This window comes from Oncorhynchus mykiss, chromosome 1, assembly GCF_057628025.1.
Source record: "Oncorhynchus mykiss isolate SJ-2025 chromosome 1, ASM5762802v1, whole genome shotgun sequence".
In the NCBI taxonomy this organism is placed as follows: Eukaryota; Metazoa; Chordata; class Actinopteri; order Salmoniformes; family Salmonidae; genus Oncorhynchus; species Oncorhynchus mykiss.
In genome coordinates this window covers 66,465,404-66,491,107 of record NC_143022.1, presented here as the reverse complement: position 1 = coordinate 66,491,107, position 25,704 = coordinate 66,465,404, and the positions used below count along the sequence as shown (strand labels likewise).

At 44.5% G+C, this 25,704-nt stretch overlaps 2 protein-coding genes across 7 annotated transcripts in view; one reads left to right on the top strand and one right to left on the bottom strand.

The window, feature by feature from the left end:
- Positions 1-5,412, bottom strand: part of dntt (deoxynucleotidyltransferase, terminal) — a 145,999-nt gene extending 140,587 nt beyond the window's left edge. The window contains exon 1 of the mRNA XM_021607961.3: positions 5,070-5,412. Coding sequence (XP_021463636.2) covers positions 5,070-5,263 — 194 coding nt within the window. The 5' untranslated portion in view covers positions 5,264-5,412. The remainder of the gene's footprint in view (positions 1-5,069) is intronic.
- Positions 5,413-13,915: 8,503 nt separating this feature from the next.
- blnk (B cell linker) overlaps positions 13,916-25,704 on the top strand; it is a 32,202-nt gene continuing 20,413 nt past the window's right edge. For 2 of the 6 annotated variants that reach the window (XR_016496536.1, XR_016496535.1), the window contains exons 1-3: positions 14,014-14,405; positions 14,600-14,662; positions 19,194-19,240. Coding sequence is in view for 2 of the 6 variants with exons in the window: in XM_021607904.3 (XP_021463579.2) it covers positions 14,232-14,405; positions 14,600-14,662; positions 19,194-19,240 (284 nt within the window). In the remaining 4 variants the exon portion in view is untranslated. Of the gene's footprint in view, positions 14,406-14,599; positions 14,663-19,193; positions 19,241-19,325; positions 19,802-24,744; positions 25,049-25,704 lie in introns of those variants that run through there. The other 4 variants (XR_016496539.1, XM_021607928.3, XM_021607904.3 and 1 more) reach the window with 3 other exon arrangements.

Here is a 25,704-nt window from a genome sequence, read left to right as displayed (position 1 = left end):
CAAAAGCCCTAACATGCATTTCAATTCATTTAAATGACTACAAAAATGATTACAAACATGATACATTATCGGTCATGAAGTGACTCCATGTTTTCATTTGTACATGACAAACAAACAAACTTGACGAGAGCATTGCAAACAACATCTAACAGGCAGATCTTAACGTGTACTGGGTTGCACCCGAAAATGAGTACCTTCTATATGATAAATAGAAATTATGCAGCGATAGTATATTTTTATTAAAAGCTTGTTTTATTAAATTAATTTCCCTTTAATATAGACCACATGGAGAATTCAATAATTCCGATGTTCAATATGAATAAAGACATATTCCGGGCATTCTCGGTGACAACTAAGAGGATTAGTAGTCACCAAAAGTCAGAAACATTAATTATAGTGTTCGATGTACTACAAAGTGTAAATAGATCAGTCTCATCCAAAACTGAGATTTGTAAGTGAGTTCATCGTGACTTATTGGAAGGTTGATCATGCCCACTTTCCCAGTCCCCACTAACATGAGAGAAGCAGCTGTGCTGATTGTGCTCTATCAGCTGTGCACACTCTATCCAATCATAGCAGCCAGAAACTCCAGAGAGTGAGATAGACTTGCCCAATACGCAGCGCCTCAGACTTGTTTACATAAGACAACACATCGCAATGTTATGCTGAAATAACCCTTTGCCCTAAGCCCTTTATGGAGTGGTCACTTGCTGATGTGTTTTTGATAGTGTCAATCACTCGAATCTGCCACTTTTGTGGTCAAAATGAGAATTGAGCTGATCAGAGCGCACTTGTATCACAACTGCAACTTGTGAATATTCCAAAACCCACTCGTTAGCATCTTGCTTGTCCCCCCCACGCGAACAATTTTGTAACATGATTACCTATTAGACACTGCCAGACAGACTCACACTCTAGTAATAGATAGTGAGAAAGTTGTAAAAAAAAACTAAATGGCATGTCGCCACTCGCCAGTGACTTCATTAGATGATTTTGGCCTGGCTGCACAATGTGCCTGCTAGCTACTACTTGCTATCTTCATTGACAAACACAGAGTTGGAACATAGCAGGCTAGCAAGTTATTTGGGGCACTGATAAACCGTGTTAGGCTTGTGCTTTATTTCAATAGTTTGACAGCTTGCAGATGATGAAGTTGTAGACATGTAATGTATCTCAGAAATCAGTCCTGAGTACACAGCCAGACTTTCCCGCAATTACTAGTTTTTCATGCACATTTTTTTACTTGAGAAATACTGCATCAAACAACTTAGCTAAATGTAAAATTGTGCAACTAAAACCTCTTCGGCAAAACGTCTAAATTAATTACAGGTTTCATGATTTCTTGACTATTTTAAGGAAGTGGCTATGTTGTTGCTACAGTGACTCAGGAGGGACAAACAACAGTACAGGGTACAATATGCAAACATAAAACAACCACATAAAACCACACCCCCAAGACAACTCTCGTTTAGCTTCAGTTATGGCCACTAGCATTTCTTCAAAGCAATCTTCAAAACTGCTTGAGGCGTTGCCTTCAACTAGCAGAGGATACTCTGCCACCAGTCGACTCAGCACACCAGCCCATTCAGCAACCCGCCCAGGTCAGCGATGCCCATTTGTCCCTCCCGGATAGACATGATGGCACCCCATCTCAATGCCGTGGCTTCCTACTACAGTGCTCCCTCTACTTTGCGCACCAGATGGGAGCCCCCATTACCAAGAGGTCCAAGGTTGCCACGGTTATTTCTCTGCTGACTGGGCGGGCGTTGGAATGGGCCACGGCCATCTGGGAGAAAGGAGAGGAGGAGCTGGATTCACATGAGGGGTTCAGAGGTGTCTTCAATCATCCACAGGAGGGCAGAGAGGGGTTGAGCGCCTACACCAACTACGGAAGGAGGACCAGACTGCTGCCGGGTACACGCTCACTTTCCGGATAGTAGCAGCATCCAGAGGATGGAATGAGACAGCACTTCGTACGCTATTCAGAAGAGGACTGCGCAAGGAGGTCCAAACGGAACTGACTTGTCGAGACGACAACCTCTCCTTGGACGTACTCATTGGATGGCTATCTGTCTACATAACCTACTTCGGGAGTGTCAGCACTCTCATCACTTTTCTCCTTCCCTCAGTGTACACTTTGGATTAGAGCCTGAACCCATGGAAGTAGGGGTCATTCTGGTCAAGGAGGTCACCAGCTCCAGCAGTGTCCGGTACGTCCCAACTCGAGATCCACGAGAACCGAGGGACTGTCACGTGATGTTCCACCTCCTTGGTCAAGTGTGAATATCCCCTCTTCATCACTTTACGGGGAACTTTATTGATCAGACCCTTGCCTCCTCTCTTAACATCACCTCACACCAGCACTCTTCTGCTTTCCCGGTTCAAGCCTTCGATAATCGGCCATTAGGTTCAGGGATCATCACACACATATCCAAACCACTCACCCTCAAAAGGGAGTCCATCCATCAGGAGAACATTCCCTTCTTCATCACCAGTGCACCAGCTCACAAGATCATCCTCGGCCTCCCTTGGCTTCAACGCCCTAATCCCACCATCTCATGGATGAGGATGAAAATCACGGACTGGGCACCCGAATCCCATCCCCTGTGGTTCCAAGTCAGTTGAGAGTCCTGTGGTTGCCCTTCAGCCCAACATCCCGGAGGTATACCAGGACCTGCGGGAGATATTGTTCAAGACCTGCGCCACCTGTCTCCCTCCTCATCGCCCCTGGGACTGTGCTACCGACCTGCTTGCAGGCTCTGAGCCCCCGCGCAGACGCATATACCCTCTGTCGGTGGCTGAAACCAAGGCCATGGAGTACATCCATGAGGCGCTCCAACAAGGTTTCATCGGCACGTCCACTTCTCCTGTGTCTGCAGGCTTCTTATTCATTGGTAGGGCAGCCAGCTCTAGGAATAATCTTGGTGGTTCAAAACTTCTTCCATTTAAGAATGATGGAGGCAACTGTGTTCTTGGGGACCTCTGAGCTCTACGGACAATTTCATTGACCTCATGGCTAGGTTTTTGCTCTGACGTGCACTGTCAACTGTGGGACCTTATGTAGACAGGTGTGTGCCTTTCCAAATCATGTCAATTGAATTTACCACAGGTGGACTTCAATCAAGTTGTAGAAACATCTCAAGGATGATCAATGGAAACAGGTTGCAACTGAGTTCAATTTCAAGTCTCATAGCAAAAGGTATGAATACTTGTGTAAATTATGTACATTTCTCTTTTTTTTGTATAAATTTGCAAAAATGTAAAAAAATATATTTTCGGTTTGTCATTATGGTTTATTGTGTGTAGATTGCCTAGGAGTTTTTCAAAATACATTTTAGATTAAGGCTGTAATGTAACAAAATGTGGAAAAAGTAAAGGGGTCTGAATACTTTCCGAAGGCACAGTATATTCATCTCTGGAATGCAGTTTAAAGTATTACATACATTTTAAAATGTATTTGAAATACATTTTACATGATGTTAAATATACTGAAAAAATACATAAACTCAATATGTAGAGTGTTGGTCCCATGTTTCATGAGCTGAAATAAAAAATCCCAGACATGTTCCATACGAACAAAAAGCTTATTTCTCTCAAATTTTGTGTTAAAATGTGTTTACATCCATGTTATTGAGCATTTCTCCTTTGCCAAAATAATCAATCCACATGACAGGTGGGGCATATCAAGAAGCTGATTAAACACCATGATCATTCCACAGGTGCACCTTGTGCTAGGGACAATAAAATGCCACTCTAAAATGTTCAGTTTTGTCATACAACAGAAAGTCACAGATGTTTTGCCAGAGAATTGAACGTTATTTTCTCTCCAATATCATTTTAGAGAAATTGGCATTACTTCCAACAAGCCTTACAAACGCAGACCACATGTAACCACGCCAGTCCAGGACCTCAACATCCGGCTTCTTCACCTGCGGGATCATCAGTGACCTGCCACCTGTACAGCTAACGACTCTGAGGAGTATTTCTGTCTGTAATAAAGCCCTTTTATGGGGAAAACTAATTCTGATTGACTGGGCCGGCTCCCCAGTGGGTGGACCTGGCTCACAAGTGGTTGGCCTACCACCCTCCCAGGCCCACCCATGGCTGCTCCCCTGCCCAGTCATGTGGAATCCATAGATTAAGGCCTAATGAATTCATTTCAATTGACTGATTTCCTTATGATCTGGAACTCAGTAAAATCGTTAAAATTGCTGCATGTTGTGTTTATATTTTTGTTCAGTATCTAAAAATGTATGGTTGCAGCTGATATCAAATAGTCTGCAAGGCAGAATGTCAGTTTGAGGCATGCGCGCACACGCGCACGCACGCAGACGCGCACGCACGCACACACGCACACGCGCACACGCACACACACACGCACACACACACACACGCACACACACACACACACACACACACAACTTCCTAGCTGTGGTTTGTTTCAAACAATTGTATCAGGCCAAGTGTAACCGTAGGAGCATTCAAGCTGTGTTTCTGGGAATGCTGCCATCAGCCCCAGCCTGGCTTGATGCGGCGTTGGCAGCAGGTCTGTTCTACAGCCTCCCAGCTCAGCTACTCCCACCGGTGCCCCTCAGGCAGGCCCATACAGCTGGGTCTGCCTGGCTGAGCTCGATCAGCTCAGTTTTTCTCTGCCACCCAGCTATGGCACAATGGATCCCTATTAGCATGGAGAGGCCGTATAAGCAGCCTTAAATGAACGTGTGGCTAGGTGCTCTGTTATACAGGCTATGGTGCGGTAGCTGGTGGACGATTCCGTCTGTGTGGGTTCTCTTGCATCGTAAGTCTTGTTAAACACAGGTTATGCAAGTTATGGGATTATATGGGATCAAGTAATAATCTTTGCACTCTGCTTAATGCACAATGTCCTCACTTGGAACCAAGAAAATTCTCACAATCAGACATAGAGCAGCAAAACTATGACCAGGAACTTATGTCAAACAATCACATAGGGCCTACCATAACATGATCAATCCCTTTATTTGATCACTAAGGAAAAACAATAAGAGAATCTATTTGACTTGAGAAAGAGAATTGGCTGGTTGGCCTACCTGAGGGCGTATTCCACTCTAAAGCCTTTTGACCTGGCCAGGCTGGTCAGAAAGCTCCTTCTACTGCTGCCCATCTTCCTCTCCACCAGGTACACCGTCACCTCATTGAACTTGACCTCTTCTTGACCCCGAGCACCAGCCTCAACTGGCCTTGGCCTTTTCTTCACACGTGGCAGAATGCTAGCATGGATCATCTCTTTGGGATGAGCTTCAAAAAGTGCAGCACCTAAACACGGCACTTGTTTTTGCTACTTTCTAACGATAGTCTGTGTTGTGCCCCACACCTCTTGCCTTGTTTTGGTGATGCCACAATTGTTGGTCTCTTATTTGTCGACACAGGGACAAACTGGCAGTTTGAATGAGGTCTCTGAGAGGCTGGCTGACAGGAAACCTCTGGCAAAGCAACAGGTGTTTATGATTAGGGTTTTATTAGGCAGAGATCAACTGCCAAAATCCAAAAATGACAGTGAATGGAGTTCAACCAAGGATACCTCAATGGTTCAAATGAATCAACAGATAAAACGTTCAGTATTAGAGAGACTTCATGAATCCACATTGAATGGATCGAAAGTTAGTCCACATAGAGTCCAGAGAGGAAAAGCAAAGCCATGTAATCAACACTAATGAAACTTTTGTGAAACATCACAGCACAGTTGAAAAACATATGGCAGATAGAAATTAAAAATGGATGGCGTAAAGAGATAGACGGGAGGGGTTGAGTGGAGCTGAAGGGTGGGATTAATAACAACAAGATGACTAACGTAAAATATACTGTGTCTGTAAAATATATGTAGGTTCAGAAATGTTGTGAAACAGCACAGTTAAAAATATACGGATGGGCTTCAATATACTGGATGGGCTTCAGAGATAGATGTATGGAAGCTGAAGGATGTGATTAAAAACAATCAAAAGTTAACTATTGTAAAATACTTAGTGTATAAATTGGAAGTAGAGGTCTAAGTGTTGTTGTCCATTAGTTCACTCCAATTAGGAGAGGGGTGATATATATATATATATATATATATATATATATAAAATATATATATGGGGGATTGGAATCTACAATCTATCTGCACTATTGAAGCTGATCTACCCCCTGAAAAAATAATAATAATAATGAATCTGGGCCAGAAAAAGTTGCATTTAGATTATTGTTAATCAGGATTCTGGACTGCAGGTTAGAGCAAAACCTTGCTTCAGGGGACTGCTGGGATACTGGTCACCTCACAAGACCCCCACAGCTGTCCAACCACAACGTCCAGTCCACCTCCTCATCCCTGCATCTCATTATGTCCAGACCACGCTTCCACCATCTGCTCCAACACTTAATTAGCTTACAGCTTCACATGGGATTCCTGGTCAGCCATCCCCTTGAGATACCTTATACAGAAGATTTGCACTCGTGTAGGTAGGTATGCCATGGCCCATCGGTCAATGATTAGGACTATTTGGTCCAAATTGAGGGTGTAGAGAGTAGAGAGAAGAAATTACTTTATTGATCCCAACTTGGAAAATTGTTTAATCACTCAGCATCGTCAATAAGGACAAGACACGTATCAATGACAAACGCATGATAAGAAACACAGAAGACACATATGAAGGCACCTGCGTCTTAGTAGTAGAGTCTAATTAAAAGGAGGTAAGAAATGTTGTTGTCTATCCTACCTTGGGGAAACAAGCAACAGCAACATTCACATTAAGAATACATGAATCAGTTAATAATTACAAAAGCTTACCCAAAAGCCTCGTGGCTGTGGGTAAGCTCTCTGTGCAGCTTCTGGGGGTGGGGGTGAGCCTGTGCTGCATTACAGTGCTGTGGAGTGGGTGTGTGTCATTGTCCATGATCATGTGTGCCTTTTCTGTCATGTACTGTCATGTTGTGTCTTGTCTCTGTCCTTTCCCTTCACCCTGTCTCCCTCTGCTGGTCGTTGTTAGGTTACCTTTTCTCCCCCGCTTTCCCCCAGCTGTTCCTTGTCTCCTCGTTTCCCACCTGTTCCCTTTTTCCCTCTGATTAGGTCCCTATATCTCTCTCTGTTTCTGTTCCTGTCCTTGTCGGATTCTTGTTTGTTGTGTTTCATGCCTGAGCCAGACTATCGTCATGTTTGCTGTAACCTTGTCCTGTCCTGTCGGAATCTGCCGGTCTATCTGAGCCTACCTATGTTTGGTTATTAAAGAAGCTCTGTTTAAGTTAGTTCGCTTTTGGGTCCTCATTCACTCACCATAACAGAAGAATCCGACCAAGAATGGACCCAGCGACTTCGGATCCTCTCCACTCAGCCGTCGGGATCCAGGGAGCGATGCTAGGCAGACACGAGCAGGAAGTGTCTGCTGCTCGACATGCCGTTGAGACCCTGGCCACCCAAGTCTCCAACCTCACAGAACAGGTTCACCATCTCCGCCTCGATCCACCGGCCACTTCCAGGGCTTTCGAATCTCCGGAGCCCAGAATCAATAACCCGCCGTGTTACTCTGGGGAGCCCACTGAATGCCGCTCGTTCCTCACCCAGTGTGATATTGTGTTTTCTCTCCAGCCCAACACTTACTCCAGGAGCACTGCTCGTGTCGCCTACGTCATATCTCTCCTTATTGGACGGGCTCGTGAGTGGGGCACGGCAATCTGGGAGGCAAGGGCTGAGTGTACTAACCAGTATCAAGACTTTAAGGAGGAGATGATACGGGTTTTTGATCGATCTGTTTTTGGGGAGGAGGCTTCCAGGGCCCTGTCTTCCCTATGTCAAGGCAATCGATCCATAACAGACTACTCTATTGAGTTTCGCACTCTTGCTGTCTCCAGTGGCTGGAACGAGCCGGCCTTGCTCGCTCGTCTTCTGGAGGGTTTCCGCGCAGAGGTAAAGGATGAGATTCTCTCCCGGGAGGTTCCTTCCAGCGTGGATTCCTTGATTGAACTCGCTATTCGCATTGAGCGACGGGTTGATCTTCGTCACCGAGCTCGTGGAAAGGAGCTCGCGCTCTCCGTCGCCTCCCTCTCCGCATCACTACCATCTTCCTCTGCCGGCTCGGGTGCTGAGCCCATGCAGCTGGGAGGTATCCGCATCTCGACTAAGGAGAGGGAACGGAGAATCACCAACCGCCTCTGTCTCTATTGCGGTTCCGCTGGTCATTTTGTCACTTCATGTCCAGTAAAAGGCCAGAGCTCGTCAGTAAGCGGAGGGCTACTGGTGAGCGCTACTACTCCTGTCTCTCCTTCAAGATCCTGCACTACCTTGTCGGTCCATCTACGCTGGACCGGTTCGTCAGCTTCCTGCAGTGCCTTAATAGACTCTGGGGCGGAGGGCTGTTTTATGGACGAGACCTGGGCTCGGGAACATGACATTCCTCTCAGACAGTTAAAGGAGCCCACGGCCTTGTTCGCCCTGGATGGTAGTCCTCTCCCCAGGATTCAGCGTGAGACGCTACCTTTAACCCTCACTGTTTCTGGTAATCATAGTGAAACCATTTCTTTTTTAATTTTTCGTTCACCTTTTACACCTGTTGTTTTGGGCCATCCCTGGCTAGTTTGTCATAATCCTTCCATTAATTGGTCTAGTAATTCTATCCTCTCCTGGAACGTCTCTTGTCATGTGAAATGTTTAATGTCTGCTATCCCTCCTGTTTCCTCTGTCTCTTCTTCACAGGAGGAGCCTGGTGATTTGACAGGGGTGCCAGAGGAATATCACGATCTGCGCACGGTGTTCAGTCGGTCCAGGGCCACCTCTCTTCCTCCACACCGGTCGTATGATTGTAGTATTGATCTCCTTCCGGGAACCACCCCCTCCCGGGGTAGACTATACTCTCTGTCGGCTCCCGAACGTAAGGCTCTCGAAGATTATTTGTCTGTAGCTCTTGACGCCGGTACCATAGTCCCCTCCTCCTCTCCCGCCGGAGCGGGGTTTTTTTTTGTCAAGAAGAAGGACGGGTCTCTGCGCCCCTGCATAGATTATCGAGGGCTGAATGACATAACAGTGAAGAATCGTTATCCGCTTCCTCTTATGTCTTCAGCCTTCGAGATCCTGCAGGGAGCCAGGTTTTTCACTAAGTTGGACCTTCGTAACGCTTACCATCTCGTGCGCATCAGGGAGGGGGACGAGTGGAAGACGGCGTTTAACACTCCGTTAGGGCACTTTGAATACCGGGTTCTTCCTTTCGGCCTCGCTAACGCTCCAGCTGTCTTTCAGGCATTAGTCAATGATGTCCTGAGAGACATGCTGAACATCTTTGTTTTCGTTTACCTTGACGATATCCTGATTTTTTTCACCGTCACTCCAGATTCATGTTCAGCACGTTCGACGTGTCCTCCAGCGCCTTTTAGAGAATTGTCTTTTTGTGAAGGCTGAGAAGTGCACTTTTCATGCCTCCTCCGTCACATTTCTCGGTTCTGTTATTTCCGCTGAAGGCATTAAGATGGATCCCGCTAAGGTCCAAGCTGTCATTGATTGGCCCGTCCCTAAGTCACGCGTCGAGCTGCAGCGCTTTCTCGGCTTTGCGAACTTCTATCGTCGTTTCATCCGTAATTTCGGTCAGGTGGCAGCTCCTCTCACAGCCCTTACTTCTGTCAAGACGTGCTTTAAGTGGTCCGTTTCCGCCCAGGGAGCTTTTGATCTCCTCAAGAATCGTTTTACATCCGCTCCTATCCTTGTTACACCTGACGTCTCTAGACAGTTCGTTGTCGAGGTTACGCGTCAGAGGTGGGCGTGGGAGCCATCCTTTCTCAGCGCTCCCTCTCTGACGACAAGGTCCACCCATGCGCGTATTTTTCTCATCGCCTGTCGCCGTCGGAACGTAACTATGATGTGGGTAACCGCGAACTGCTCGCCATCCGGTTAGCCCTAGGCGAATGGCGACAGTGGTTGGAGGGGGCGACCGTTCCTTTTGTCGTTTGGACTGACCATAGGAACCTTGAGTACATCCGTTCTGCCAAACGACTTAATGCGCGTCAGGCGCGTTGGGCGCTGTTTTTCGCTCGTTTCGAGTTCGTGATTTCTTATCGTCCGGGCTCTAAGAACACCAAGCCTGATGCTTTGTCTCGTCTCTTCAGTTCTTCAGTAGCCTCCACTGACCCCGAGGGGATTCTCCCTGAGGGGCGTGTTGTCGGGTTGACTGTCTGGGGAATTGAGAGGCAGGTAAAACAAGCGCTCACTCACACTCCGTCGCCGCGCGCTTGTCCTAGGAACCTTCTTTTCGTTCCCGTTCCTACTCGTCTGGCCGTTCTTCAGTGGGCTCACTCTGCCAAGTTAGCCGGCCACCCTGGCGTTCGGGGTACGCTTGCTTCCATTCGCCAGCGTTTTTGGTGGCCCACCCGGGAGCATGACACGCGTCGTTTCGTGGCTGCTTGTTCGGTCTGCGCGCAGACTAAGTCCGGTAACTCTCCTCCTGCCGGCCGTCTCAGGCCGCTTCCTATTCCCTCTCGACCGTGGTCTCACATCGCCTTAGATTTTGTCACCGGACTGCCTTCGTCAGCGGGGAAGACTGTTATTCTTACGGTTGTCGATAGGTTCTCTAAGGCGGCTCATTTCATTCCCCTTGCTAAGCTTCCTTCTGCTAAAGAGACGGCACAAATCATCATCGAGAATGTTTTCAGAATTCATGGCCTTCCGTCAGACGTCGTTTCGGACAGAGGTCCGCAATTCACGTCTCAATTTTGGAGGGAGTTTTGCCGTTTGATTGGGGCTTCCGTCAGTCTCTCTTCCGGCTTTCACCCCCAGTCTAACGGTCAAGCAGAACGGGCCAATCAGACTATTGGTCGCATCTTACGCAGTCTTTCTTTTCGTAACCCTGCGTCTTGGTCAGAACAGCTCCCCTGGGCAGAATACGCCCACAACTCGCTTCCTTCGTCTGCGACCGGGCTATCTCCTTTTCAGAGTAGCCTCGGGTACCAGCCTCCGCTGTTCTCATCTCAGTTCGCCGAGTCCAGCGTCCCCTCCGCTCAGGCTTTTGTCCAACGTTGCGAGCGCACCTGGAAGAGGGTCAGGTCTGCACTTTGCCGTTATAGGACGCAGACTGTGAGGGCTGCTAATAAGCGTAGAACTAAGAGTCCTAGATATTGTCGCGGTCAGAGAGTTTGGCTCTCCACTCAGAACCTTCCCCTTAAGACGGCTTCTCGCAAGTTGACCCCGCGGTTCATTGGTCCGTTCCGTATTTCTCGGGTCATTAATCCTGTCGCAGTTCGACTTCTTCTTCCGCGATACCTTCGTCGCGTCCACCCGGTCTTCCATGTCTCCTGCATCAAGCCCGTCCTTCGCGCCCCCGCTCGTCTTCCCCCCCCCCCCCATCCTTGTCGAGGGCGCACCCATCTACAGGGTCCGTAGAATTTTGGACATGCGTCCTCGGGGCCGTGGTCACCAGTACCTCGTAGATTGGGAGGGGTACGGTCCTGAGGAGAGGAGTTGGGTTCCCTCTCGGGACGTGCTGGACCGTGCGCTGATCGAGGATTTCCTCCGTTGCCGCCAGGTTTCCTCCTCGAGTGCGCCAGGAGGCGCTCGGTGAGTGGGGGGGTACTGTCATGTACTGTCATGTTGTGTCTTGTCTCTGTCCTTTCCCTTCACCCTGTCTCCCTCTGCTGGTCGTTGTTAGGTTACCTTTTCTCCCCCGCTTTCCCCCAGCTGTTCCTTGTCTCCTCGTTTCCCACATGTTCCCTTTTTCCCTCTGATTAGGTCCCTATATCTCTCTCTGTTTCTGTTCCTGTCCTTGTCGGATTCTTGTTTGTTGTGTTTCATGCCTGAGCCAGACTATCGTCATGTTTGCTGTAACCTTGTCCTGTCCTGTCGGAATCTGCCGGTCTATCTGAGCCTACCTATGTTTGGTTATTAAAGAAGCTCTGTTTAAGTTAGTTCGCTTTTGGGTCCTCATTCACTCACCATAACATTTTCTCTCAGCCTTTTTATGAACATGCACTGGCTTTCTTGATGATTTTGTCGAGCTTATTTAAGTCCTCCTTGGCTAAGTTCCCTTTCCAAAATACAAGGGCATAGCTCACCACGCTAGCCACGATGCTGCTCTAGAACATGCAAAAGATTTTGTCACGTAGATTAAAATTAAGTGCAATCCAAACTTGCTTCAAAAAGTCTAGTCTGGATTGAGCTTTTTTTTGTAGACACTAGCTAGGATTCCATCCAATTGTGGACAGATTTCCATGCAAATATTTGAAAAATGTTTCACCTTGGGTAGGTTTCCATCAAGCGGACTTGATAAATGAGTGCACACAAAATGTACTTTTTTTGCTCAAGTTTTCATGTCCCAAATACAAATCTAAAGTTCAATGTTTTTCCATCGCATTTTCAGCTAGTTTTGTCACAAAAACTGTTGCGTTAAACAGCAAATGTGCACTCTAGCCAACAGCTCGCAGATACTAATATATGCCATTTAGCAGACGCTTTAATCCAAAGCGATTTACAGTCACGCGTTTATACATTTTACCTACTGGTGGTCCCAGGAATCTAACACACTATCCTGGCGTTGCAAGCAACATGCTCAACCAGCAGAAGACCAGGCTGTTTGGGTAGGCTAGTCTGTTAGGCTGTTTGTGCAAAAGCATATATTATGGTATCTGTTACCACCAGTACTGGAAAAAGTACCCAATTGTCATTTTTTAGTAAAAGTATAGATTCCTTAAAAGAAAGTTACTCAAGTAAAAGTGAAAGAAAAATACTACTTGAGTAAATGTCTAAAAGTATTTGGTTTTAAACATACTTAAGTATGAAAAGTAAATTGAATTGCTAAAATATACTTAAGTATCAAAAGTTGAAGTCAAAGTATAAATCATTTCAAATTCCTTATATTAAGCAAAGTGGACGGCACCTTGTTCTTGATTTTAAAATGTACGGATAGCCAGGGGCACACTCCAACACTCAGACATTGTTTACAAAAGATGCATTTGTGTTTAGTGAGTCCGCCAGAACATAGGCAGTAGGGATGACCACTTGATAAATTTGTGAATTTCACAATTGTTCTGTTCTGCTAAGCATTCAAAATGTAAGGAGTACTTTGGGTTGTACAGGAAAATGTATAAGTGGTCATAAATGTAAATAGTAAAGCAAAGTACAGATACCCAAGTAAACAACTTTAAGTAGTACTTTCAAGAATTTTTAATGAAGTACTTTACACCACTGGTTATCACATAATAATATCTGACTGTAAGAGCTCTGAACAAAATACATGAAACACACCAGCGTATGTCAAGGCATGTGGTGAACCAGCAGTGTCTAACGTTTCCCTTAAGCAAGCATGCCTTGATCAGAGTGAACCCACCGATGGGGCCAACAGCCTGTATGCCTGGCGGAATGTATTCAGCCACATTACAACTCTCATTAGCCTGATGCTTGAGGGTTAAGTAGTGTCACAGGCCAGGCTTTGTCTAATTGTCCGCCCGCTTCCCTCCTGATCACTCAGCTGTGTGCCGTGCTGGCCCAAGTCCAACAGTGTGATCTGATGAAACACACATACGCACACGCAAAGACTCAGCCGGGCACACTCACAGTTCGCAACCAGCTCCTATCAGATTTCAACAATTACTCTCCGTTCGCATCTGACTCACGATGAAGATGCTGGTAAATTCAATTATATGACCTGAATCAATTATTTCATTTCATTTTTATGTGTATTATATATTGGAGATGTTACAACAATAAGCCCCCCCCCCCCCTCCCTACATAATTGTCTCACTAAAAGAAATGTATTCGTTTTTCCCCCCAGCTGTATTAAAAATGACTGATTGTTCAGCAAAAAACGGCAAGGTTGTTGTTGTCAAATGTAATGGAGATTGGAGAGTGCTTTTGGCTTTTGGTGACAAGGGCTGTGGTGTCAGACACGGAGTGGGCTGTCGTTATCAAGTTTCTGTTGAAGTGAAACATGACAGTTTTAGACACATACAGGTTGACTAAATATAAATGAGGTCAGCCTCATCCGTAAAAAAAAGGAGAACGTTGTCATGCAATAGTGTCATGTAGTCAATGAAAGTCCCCTTTCAAATGTAATATCTCACTTTGACTTTGAGGAAGTTTTTATTTCCCATTTTCTCCCTGCAGATTAAGGGGAATTTGTTTCAGAAATATGACTTTTTTTTTTTAGAGCACGAGAGAGAGAAAGTGGGAGAGATAGAGTGTGAGAGAGAGAATGGCCTGCCCCGGTGAGAGATGACCTCCCCTCCTCCCCCTTGTCCACTTCCTGATGTGGGACTTGAGTGCTGTAGTGGAGTCATGGTGTGAGAGAGAGGTCAGTCCATCACTTTCTATCAGAGCCTGGACTTCAGAGCTCCCTTTGGTGGTGACAGTGATGAACTTGCCGACCAGGGAGCAGTGTGAGGACTGGAGTTCAGCTCAGGTGGCCAGCTTACTGCGCCAGGTGAGTGGGAGGAGAAATTCTTTCCTTGGCGTCTCCAAGGAACTGTGTGTGTGTGTGTGTTTATTTTGGGAAGGTACTGCTAGTTACACCAATGAGCAAAGAACAACTACATTATTGTAAGCAACTGAAAGTATTCACCAAACCACAGCAAATGATGCGTTGATCATTAGGATGTATGTCATACTGCTTTTCAGAATCAAATGCGAGAATGTGCTGCAACTGTTGAAAGAATGAGGATTAACGGACAGAGGTTTATGGTACGTTATTTTGTTATACACTCTCTCCCTTGACATCTCAATACTACCTGACTACTACTTCCAATACTACCACAACATTTTATCACCAAACCACAGCAAACCCACATGATTCGATATCAACAGGTACATAATAACTTTTTGCTTTTGGCCAAATTGAGTGTGGTGTCCTAATGATGTAAGAGTAGACAATAGACTTGGACTCTAAATTCCCTTCAAATTCCTATGGCAATTATGGCGTTGAAAGGAGTGCAATAATTAAAAATTTCCTAATGCTAATTTCAGCCATAGGTTGCTGAAATTAGTGGACATTATTTATCCATTCTCACTAAATCCTAAATCCTTAATTAACTGGTATTGTTCATTTAGGGGAGACAAAATCTGACAGGTTTGCAACATCGTTGGTAAACATGAGATTTGCAAGACAAAAACTTCCAATCCTTTCGAAATGCATAATGGACATAATGGATTTTCCAGCAGTATGCTGAGTGTATGAGACAGGGTAAAGCAACAGTCAAGTTGACAGAGTCTGGTGAAAGTTTACAGGAAGTGACCAATTATTAGTTATTTTTTTAAATCGCCACCTTTACTTCCCAGAATGACATAAATAGTGAGGCATCAAATCAACTTCCACTTTGAGAATACCACAGCGCAACAGGAAGTAGTAACACTGTGGGACATTTCTCTCCATTTCTCCCCACATTAACAGACGTTTGTACAAAACAATCATTTCTTGCTACGTGCTATCGCTAGTCCCTACATTGAGTGAACACCAACGCCAGAGTCTGGTTACCATTATCAATTAGCTATAACAAAATATTTACCATTTGGTCTTTTGTTTTGGTATCACCAACTAGGCCTACTCACCACCGCTGTTGAACAAGCTTCTAGGTAGGCCTCTTTCTTTGGTTTCTCCTGTGTTTTCATTTGATATGAGAAACGCTAATGTTTAATACAAACAATGCTTTTGTTTTCAGTATTAAGTTAAGTATTGGCTATTGTAATGTAAAGTGTGCGGTACCGTTAAGGTGTAGCCTATAATCACTGTTAGTGAAGGATTTACCTGTTCGAAGGTGTGAACGGTTTATTCACAGTGTTCTGCATTCTGGGTGAGCCGCTTGTCTAGGTGGTGGGCCTGATCTAGGTAACATGCTGCAAAGTCATTCGCCGCGGCAGTGACTAAGGAGTTCTTGTCGTCTAAGGGTTTTATTTATGTGAGCTTTGCTACTGTATCTAGTTTTCGATGCATTATTCAGTGACCCTGCACAGCTTTCATTTGGAGGTAGGATACCACAGCAGTACTACCTACGAGGGATTTTGATAAACTGAACATTAACTTTCAAGTTGTCCGTCTATGCCTCCAAGCTAGTTTTAACTCCCCCAAATAAGGTCAATGGGGATTTCAAGGTGAATCAATCAAAGTCATTAATGTTTCAAAGGATTCGCTTTTGATGTGTGGGTTACCAGACCAGATCTAAAACATAGACCTACATGTATTGATTGATATAGCATTTATTGATCTAGTCAGAACACCTGGGTTCAGCTAAGACTCGTGTAACCCCAAGCTTCATAGTTTGCACTCTCACTCTCTGCAATGCCAACTTGCCATATTCAAGCTCTGGAGCTTTGAGGATTAAACTCAAAATGAGACAGACACATTGTCCCCAGTCACTGCCCTAGTATCCGTTCTCCCATTCAGTTAGACTTAAAAAACACTAAACTAGCTTTGGAACTAGATCGTGTTCAAGATGATTCTCTACTACTATTGTGACAATGCTTGACCCTGTTATTGTAAACAGTGCAAATCCCGGCAGCGACCAAGAGAAGAATCAGGTGTGCAGTCGGGCGCATGCACGCAAAATGCACGCAGAATAATAAATAAGATTGAAAAAGCAATGCTGAAAACATTTTCAGTCTACTGATACATGCATACCAAAGGCCCAGTGCCCAAATTTTGTGAAAAAAATATTTTTTTAAATATATTTTTAAAGTTATACTTGCTAACATTCTCATTGTAAAACAGCAATGGTGAGATTAAGGCTACTGCTATTCATGGGTTTATTATGTGTTGTCTGCATGTATCCAATCTATTTAGTCAGGCAATGTCCACATTATTCTCACATATTTTAGAATGTCATAATAATTGAATTATTTTTAAAGTGGTAATGGCCTACTTTTTCTTTTATACTTTTTGCATGATGTTTTGTGGGAGTGGGGGGGCGTTCTATATTAGGCCCTGTACGTTTCAATTCTATAAATTATACAAACAATTGTATAACATTGAGGTCCTTGAACACTACAATTAAGCGCATGAAAGATTCCCTGAAAGTCCTTGAATTTGACTTGCCAATGTCTGTATAAACCCTGCTTAAAGGATGTATAGTCCTAGGCCTGTGTTGCTGTATAGGTGGAGTTATGAGCCAATTTGCATTTATTCATTTTTTTTCCTCAAAAGTACACATGTGGAACTGCATTTAAAAAAATCATTTTTGTTTCAAACCGTTTTGAAATGTGTATCCCAATGTCACACATTGGCCCCATTATTTATAGAAAGACTCGTGTCCATGTTGCTAGCGTACACACTTAAAAGTGTGTAGCAACTTTTAAGTAAAATTGTTCTATATAGTTGTTGTTCTATATAGTTCCAAATAAGGATTCTTTGGCTCATATTGACAGCTTTTCCCTTTTTGGTGCAAAAAAGAAACCATTGTTTAAGGTTATATGATGAACCATGCTCATAGGGTTCTAAATGGAGCCTTTATGGTGCTATGGAAAATATTTTCCTAATGTTCTTTAAAGAACCATTAAAAAAGGTTCTATAGAGCACCAATATCAGTACAAATACAGTACTTTTTGGTTTTGCATAGAAGGGCAGAGAGGACCTGCTCTTGCCGTGCTGCATGACCTCTGTATGTCAGCCTGTGTAGGTGCTGCGGGTGCTTTTTTAGATGGATTTGCATATTCATGTGGTATTTATAGCCTTAAACATAATATGACATATTGACATATTATGGTTGGCTGTGCATGCAGCTCTAAGAAAGTGAGCCGGTATTTTCTCTCATGTTTCCCATGTGACTTATTATCATATCTCCACAGGCACAACCGAGGGCAGGGCGGCAGAGGGTCCGGCTTTCCACATCATGTGTGGGTAGTAGCAAGTCCTGGATGGTGTTTGAAGCTGTAGCGGTTCAACATTCCTCCATGCACTTTATATGGTGATGATGTGGAGTGCCTTACTTCACTCAGCAGAGGGGTATTTTAGTATGTGAGGCATGGGAGATGTGGTTGGAGAGAAGGCAAGTGTCTTGTAACAGAGGGAGTTAACAACACTATCATTGAGGTCTGAGATCCTCCCGTATTTCCTTGGCAGAGTGCTAAATGAAAAAACGTTGCGTTGCTATGTTGATTTTAGGTGGAGGGCAGGCTGGGTCAGACTGTGGTTCCACCGCTCTCTCTTTCCTCGAGCTGATTTAGATTTCAAACAAGTCTTCAAAACCTAGTTAGAATAGGAGCTTTGAGGTCCTGCGGAGTGCAGAAGCTCTAGTGTCTTCTGTAGCGGGGACTGCTGGTCTTCAATATGCAGGAGTGGTTTCAGGGCATAGGGCCTATTGTGTTTCATTCAAACACTGGGAGAAACTTGCCATAAATAATTCAATCTGGGAGCAGCATATGCAAAGGCACTCAGGCGAAATATTTGATATTTTATTCAGTGTCAAAAAGTTAAGCCTGAATTTAGGTGGAGACGCTTTTCCTCCTATAAGTGAGTGAAATGATCAAGTGTGCACCTTCATGTGTGTGTGGGGGTCTGTTTCTCTGTGAGGAAGGGGATGCCTCTCATATTAAGGAATCTGACTGATTTACAGATGATTCAATCATGAACCTGCGTACTAAAGTTCATTATGCTGAAAATCAATTCAACCTAATACAAGCAAGGGATAACAAGAAAGGAGAGCAAGTGAGACCAAAGGAGGACCCTGAAGCAATCAATTATGAATGAAGAGAGAAATGCATAATTTAGCATGATTTAGAGCACATTTTATATTTTTGTGTAATTTTACTCTGGAATTCAGGGCAACTGCTTCCCTTCAAAGAGAACCATGAAAATACAATTTATTGAGGGATGTGAGTAGACATTGGAGACATCATTGTCATTTTTTCAAAGGTAATGTCACAGGGCACTGGAATGACATATTTAGTAAACAAATTAGGGACAACATAAGATTGAGTGTAATCTGCACCGGATCAAGGGTACACAAGTAGGGCCATAAAGTAACAATAATTTTCCTATTAAAAAGCAGGCATGCTTCAAAGGCTTTTGGCTGTTTTAGCGTCATGCTGCCATCTGGTGTAAGCTACGAAGTGATACATTTCATAACCAGCGCAACATGGTGTGTAAAACTGAATTACAGATTGTAATGTTATTTTGCAAAACCCAACATAAGAACCATTCAGTTACAGTACACACAGATTTGTAAAAAAAATAATAAAAAACGTATAATTCTCTTGTATTTTTCTGCTTCTTTTACTTTAACAGAATCTGTCTGACAGTGATATGAGCAGGTTCAGCCTCATCCACCAGCCGTGAGTAACCCTCTATTTCTCTGTTCTCTCTTCCCTCACACTCTCTCTGTCCTCCTCTTGTGTTCTTCCCTCATGTGAACACAGCAGATAGCTGAGGCCTTTGAGGGGGAATACCAAGAGAGCACTGCAAAGCAGGTGTGGGTGTGCGTGTGCATGTGTAGGTGTGCCCTCCGAGGGGGAAATGTTCAGTCTATTTTAGTAGGCTGATAGATTTGTGAACTCTTTCCTTATGAGTTCCCGTTTTCATGTAGTTAATCATAAACTTTTGCAAATAGGAAGTTGCATAAGCAATTCCAGAATTGAGCCTCACACGTGCTCATGATTTCCTTGCCTTGTTTCAGTGTTTCCACTGTTTGGTTTTGTTTGACATCTGATGAAGAAACATGTGGATTATTAGGGAGCCAGAGCTTTAGAGGGAAATGTAAAATGGGCTCCCCTTCTGATCAGGTCTGCTAGTGTTAAAATACTGTAGTTACTATTGTCAATACACTTCCTGGCAAACTAACCAGAGTTCCAGATATAGCTACTCTACTGAATAAGCGACATGAGTCAACTGACAAGGTATGTAAACCATAAACCATACTTAGAGTAACACTAGTGTACTATAACCTGTGACTCATTTCTGCTCATATGGGTAGGCTTGAGGCTAGTGGGTCAAAGAGGTCCCGAACAGGTTCACCGTTCATGTTATCACATGTGTTGCCTTGCAAGTTGACAGGACACATTACCCCACAAATAGAAACAGAACATTCTAACAATTAGGAACGCGAGCCATTTTACTTTGATACAGTAGCCTACAGTGCAGCACTGTAGTGATGTCCTCTGGGTTCATATTGTGCATTTTGTTGCCCAAAATAAATTCAATCCAACCCATGTAATTTGAAAGTTTAATCACACATGTTCCACTGCAAATTGGGCCTAATAACAATGCTGGAACCCTGACTAGAACCCTTTTTGAAAATATAATACCCAACAGCCTGAGCATTGCACAGTAAAAGATTCAGGCAATTTATTACAACTTTCGAATAGTGGCGTCGGAGAATGTTCACTCAGTATTTTAGCAACCATTGGGTGTTTCCATCTATTGAGAAATTGCAGTTGTTTCACCACAGTTCCTCAGATAATTCTAAACTCATGTCAGTGAAGGCTACCCTCTGTTTACTGTGCTGGCTGTTCAGAGGCTGTTCACAGCAGGGGGCAATATTTCCCTTTATAAACTGCCAAGTTGTGTGATGGGAATGTTGTGTCAATCCCAATGACACAGAAAAGGCATCATATTCACTCCCTCTGATAATAAACCTATACGCACAGATAAGATAGCTGGTAACGAGACCCGTAACATAACTCATGCAAAGTATAGTGACAAAGTAACAGTGAGAACAAAAACCACAGACAACTAAAAGTTACCGTCAAACACTCAGGGTTTATTTCTAAACACACGGTAAAGGGGGGCGGGAAAAGGGGCTGAGCTGGACCCAAGGAAAGAAACAAATATCCCAAAACTAGACTAGCCTACTTCAAGACAGCTAACTAACCAAAAATACAGTGGGTGGTCCATCCACTTTTAACTAGTGTATTTAGACAAAGTTTACCTACGGGTAGTGTACGCCCATGGGTGACTTGTCTTGGTACCCCCTTTTCCCACCAATAAACAGTCACACACCATAACAATACTCACAGGTGGGGACAAAGTGACATGTAGACATAAACCAAACAAGACATCAACAGAGAGATTGCATGACAGAGAGATGGAGCTCCAGAGGAAACTGAATGGGTTTTTAAACCAAGGGAAAGGGGATGTGATTGGGTAATGGAAACAGGTGTCTTCTGATAAGCGACTGATTGATGACTAATTGGGGAATGATGATTGCCACCTGTGAGGGGAGAAGGAGATAAAAGAAATACACAGAATACTTGTATCCTTAACACCCCCACCCTTTTAAGCAACCCTAGGGAGGATTGCGACCACAGTATTTACAAAACATACAAAAGCACTTGTTTTTACACGAGACAGCATCTGCCAACACATTTTCAGAACCTTTTTTATGCTGCCTCCTGGGTAGGTCCGTGGGGCAACGCACAATTGGCCTAGCGTCGTTAGGGAGGGCTTGGCCGGTAGGGATATCCTTGTCTCATCGCGCACCAGCGACTCCTGTGGTGGGCCGGGCGCAGTGCACGCTAACCAAGGTCACCAGGTGCACGGTGTTTCCTCCGACACATTGGTGAGGCTGACTTCCGGGTTGGATGCGCGCTGTGTTAAGAAGCAGTGCGGCTTGGTTGGGTTGTGTATCAGAGGATGCAAGACTCTTAACCGTCGTCTCTCCCGAGCCTGTACGGGAGTTGTAGCGATGAGACAAGATAGTAGCTACTAAAAATGTTAAAATATATATTTTAAAAAACAAATAAGGGCCCAATGCATTAGGCACGGGTTCTGGTTGTACATCCGGCAGTATATACACAATCACTGGTAGTCCAATGGAACCAATATAAACTTAAGTGTTGTAGAGATAACAAAACAAGAGCTTCTTGTTCAATAGTTGCATAATTTGTCTGACATTTGTTAAACTTACGAGAAAAACAACAGGATGTTCCACTCCACTTTTGTCCTGCTGCAGTAGAGAAGCACCAGCACCTCTGGCACTAGCATCTAACTCAAGTTTAAACGGAACAACCGGAGCAGCAAGTACAGGGGTATTACATAAGAGTGCTTTAGCAGATTCAAAAGCGATCTTACAATCAGGGGACCACACAAATGATCTAGCCAGACTGAGCAAATCGGTCAATGGAGCAACTACAGCAGAGACATTTTTACAGAAACTACAGTAGTAGCCAACCATCCCTAAAAAAGCAGCGTAGCTCTCGTCTGGTGGTAGGTGCAGGGAATGCAGACCTTGGCATCAACAAGGCGCACCTGTCCATGGCCAACCTCTTTCCGAGATAGGTAACCGTAGCTTTCCCAAACTCGCACTTTGACAAGTTCAGGGTTAGAGAAGCAGCTGCCAAACGTTCACATACTACCCTTAGAGAGGCAACATGATCTGACCACTCAGATGAATAAATTACTAGGTCATCAAGGTATGCACTACAATTGGGAACGCCAGCTAATACAGAGTTAACCAGTCGTTGGAAAGTGGCTGGTGCATTTCGCATCCCAAAAGCCATGACTGAGTACTGTAGGAAGTTGTCTGTGGTTACAAAGGCAGAAGCACGGGAGGTTAACGGAACCTGCCAGTAACCTTTTAAGAGGTCCAACTTAGTTACATAAGTGGCAGCACCAAGTGTCAATACAGTCGTCCAGTCTGGGTAACGTAAACGAATCTGGCATTGACAGAATTTACCTTTCGATAATCCGTACATAACCTGGACGTACCATCAGGTTTAGGAACCAGAATGCAAGGAGAACTCCAAGGACTTGAACTTGGCGTAGCCAGGTCATTCTCCAACAAATATATTTCACTTCATCCCTCATTATCTTACTCTTAGAAGCATTAATACGATATGGGTGTTGCTTGATAGGGGCAGCATTTCCAACATTAATGTCATGTTCCAACACGTTTGTGCAAATAGGAACGTCATTAAAGAGACATGGAAAACTGTAGCAGCCTCACAATATCGTCGGCCTGTCCATCCGTTAAATGAACCAGACCTGATGGGAGAGACAGCAGCATTTCGGAGTTTGGCAATCTAATGCACTGCTGCTGAGTATTGCGCAACTCCAATCCATCAACAATATGACTTTCCTCTATCATAGCAGTAGAAGCAGAAGAGACAGCAGTACCTTGCGCTGTTTTTGAACTATCTAACTGGGTGATGGGTCGGGTGTGATATGCTTTCAACATGTTAACGTGGCACACACACACACGAGATTGGCATTTTCTATCAGGAGTTTGAAGCACATAATCAGTTTCACTTAATTTCTTTCAATGAAATAAGAACCAGAGAAACGAGCTGACAGTAAAGATCCTGGAACAGGTAGTAACACCAGTACTTGGTCACCTGGCTGTAGTGGACGAGAAACAGCCTCTTTATCAGTGTCTTTTCATACTCTGTGAGGAACAGAGCTTCCTTTGCGAGAGCACAGGCTTGGTGTTTTGAGCTCATGAAAGCAACTAACATAGTCCAACACATTCTCATCTCCTGTACACAACTCTTGGGACAAAAACTGTTCTTTAAGAACTTGCATCGGTCCTCTCACTGTGTGACCAAACACTAGTTCAGCCGGACTGAACCCTAGGGACTCCTGCAGTTTCACGAGCAGCAAACAAAACTAGAGGAACTCCCTCATCTCAATCTTTCTCAGATCCAAATAATATTTACCTAGCATAGACTTCAGTGTCTGATGCTATCGTTCAAGCGCACCCTGAGACGCTGGGTGATATGCTCTTGCCACACGGTGCATAATTGATAAGGATTTTAACACCTGCTTGAAGAGCTTTGATAGGAAATTGGTACCTTGATCACTTTGTACCACCTTAGGTAACCCAAATGTTGTGAAGAATTTAATTAAGGCTTTACTCACTACCGGGGCTGTAATCCTTCACAGAGGAATGGCCTCGGGGTATCTTGTTGCCATACACAACCGTTAACAGAAACTGGTTACCCGATTTTGTCTTCGGTAATGGTCCAACACAATCAACCACCACATGTTCGAATGGTTCACCTATGACAGATATGGGACAAAGAGGAGCGGGAGGAATAACCGGATTTGGTTTTCCTGTTGTCTGACATGTGGCACGTCCTACAGAACTGAGCCACATCTTGTTTTAAACCTGGCCAAAATAAATGTAGAAGGACCCGATCATAAGTCTTGGTGATTCCTAAATGACCAGACCACTGGTGATCATGAGCAAGGGATAACACATTTTGTCGAAAGGCTGTAGGAATCACTATTCGGTAAACAGCATGCCAATCTCCGTCCGCGTCTACATGGGATGTCCATTTACGCATGAAGAGATTACCATCAATGAAGTAAGCCACATTCTTCTTCTTCACCTCTTCTAATGAGACAACACTAGAAAAACATTTAGCAAGCTTGTCAACCTTTTGGTTAGCAATCAGCTGCTCACGAGTGACTGGTAACTGTATTGCATCAGCAATAAGTTCAACAAACTTCAATTCTTCCCTGGGCTATTTGTCAGAGGTGATCAGCTTCCCAGAGGTAGCACACAACCCATCCTCTTGATCAACCTCTTTGAACAGAACAGTGTTCGACAAATCGTCACCCACTTGTCGTGCCTGAGCAGGAGTGACAGCACAAGCGGGGAACACATGTGGGTAACTCTGTGCCAGCTCATTGGAGAGAGAGTGGTCACTTTTATCCAATACGGGTACTACCTTTCCTCCGGCAATATGGTTACCCATTATAAAAGGTAACACCTTTTACTGGCAACATTGGACGTACCCCCACTCTGAATATGCCACTGATTAACTCAGAGTGGACTTTCAAAGTGCAATGGCACTGGGCCAAAATCCATGTCAATACCCTGAACTAACACACTGGAACCACAGTATGTATCGTTGGATAAGGGAAACACATCAGACATGGTGGCTTGGCACGAAGAGGCATCCCTTGTTTGCGTTTTAGCAGGAAGCAATCATTAATCATATGTCCCACTTTATGACAATAGAAACAGGGACGCTCATTCTTCTGGCGTGCTTCTGGCCGACTAGGGCTAAAAGTAGGCAAGTCAGTGGCTCTACTCAGTATGAGCCGAAAACACTTGTGCGTCAACACAAGCTTGTCTGCCAACACGACGCTTGACAGGGAGGATGCTTTCTGTTCGTTTCGGTAAACTACAATGTGGTCAGGTAAGCAATTTTAAAACTCTTCCAACAAGATTAACTCCCGGAGAGAGTTGAAATCAGTTACCTCCTTACTAGCAGCATGCCATTTATCAAACAGATTTCCATTGTCTCTAGAAAATTACTAGAAGACTTCTAATGAGACCTAAGTCTGTCGGTATGCCTCAGGCACAAGCTCATAGGCATGAAGAACAGTAGCTTTGACCGCTTCATCATTCAAACTGTCTTCAAGAGGTAGCGCTGACAAAACCTCTTGGGATTTACCAGTTAATTTACACTGAAGTAATAGGCACCATACCTCTGCAGGCCATTTCAATGCTACGGCTATACCCTCAAAAACACAAATATAGGGGTCAACCTCTGACTCTCTGAACAAAGGTACCAAGGAAATCTGCCTACTAATGCCAAAAGTGTTGGAAGACACAGCTGGTGAGGACGGCTCACTAACAGGCACAGCAGTAACGGAGGCTAACCTCGCTGTCTCTGCCTTATGAGACCCGTAACATAACTAATGCAAAGTATAGTGACAAAGTAAGAGTGAGAACAAAAACCACAGACAACTAAAAATTAACATCAAACACTCAGCGTTTATTTCTAAACACACGGTAAAGGGAAGCGGGAAAAGGGGCTGAGCTGGACCCAAGGAAAGAAACAAATATCCA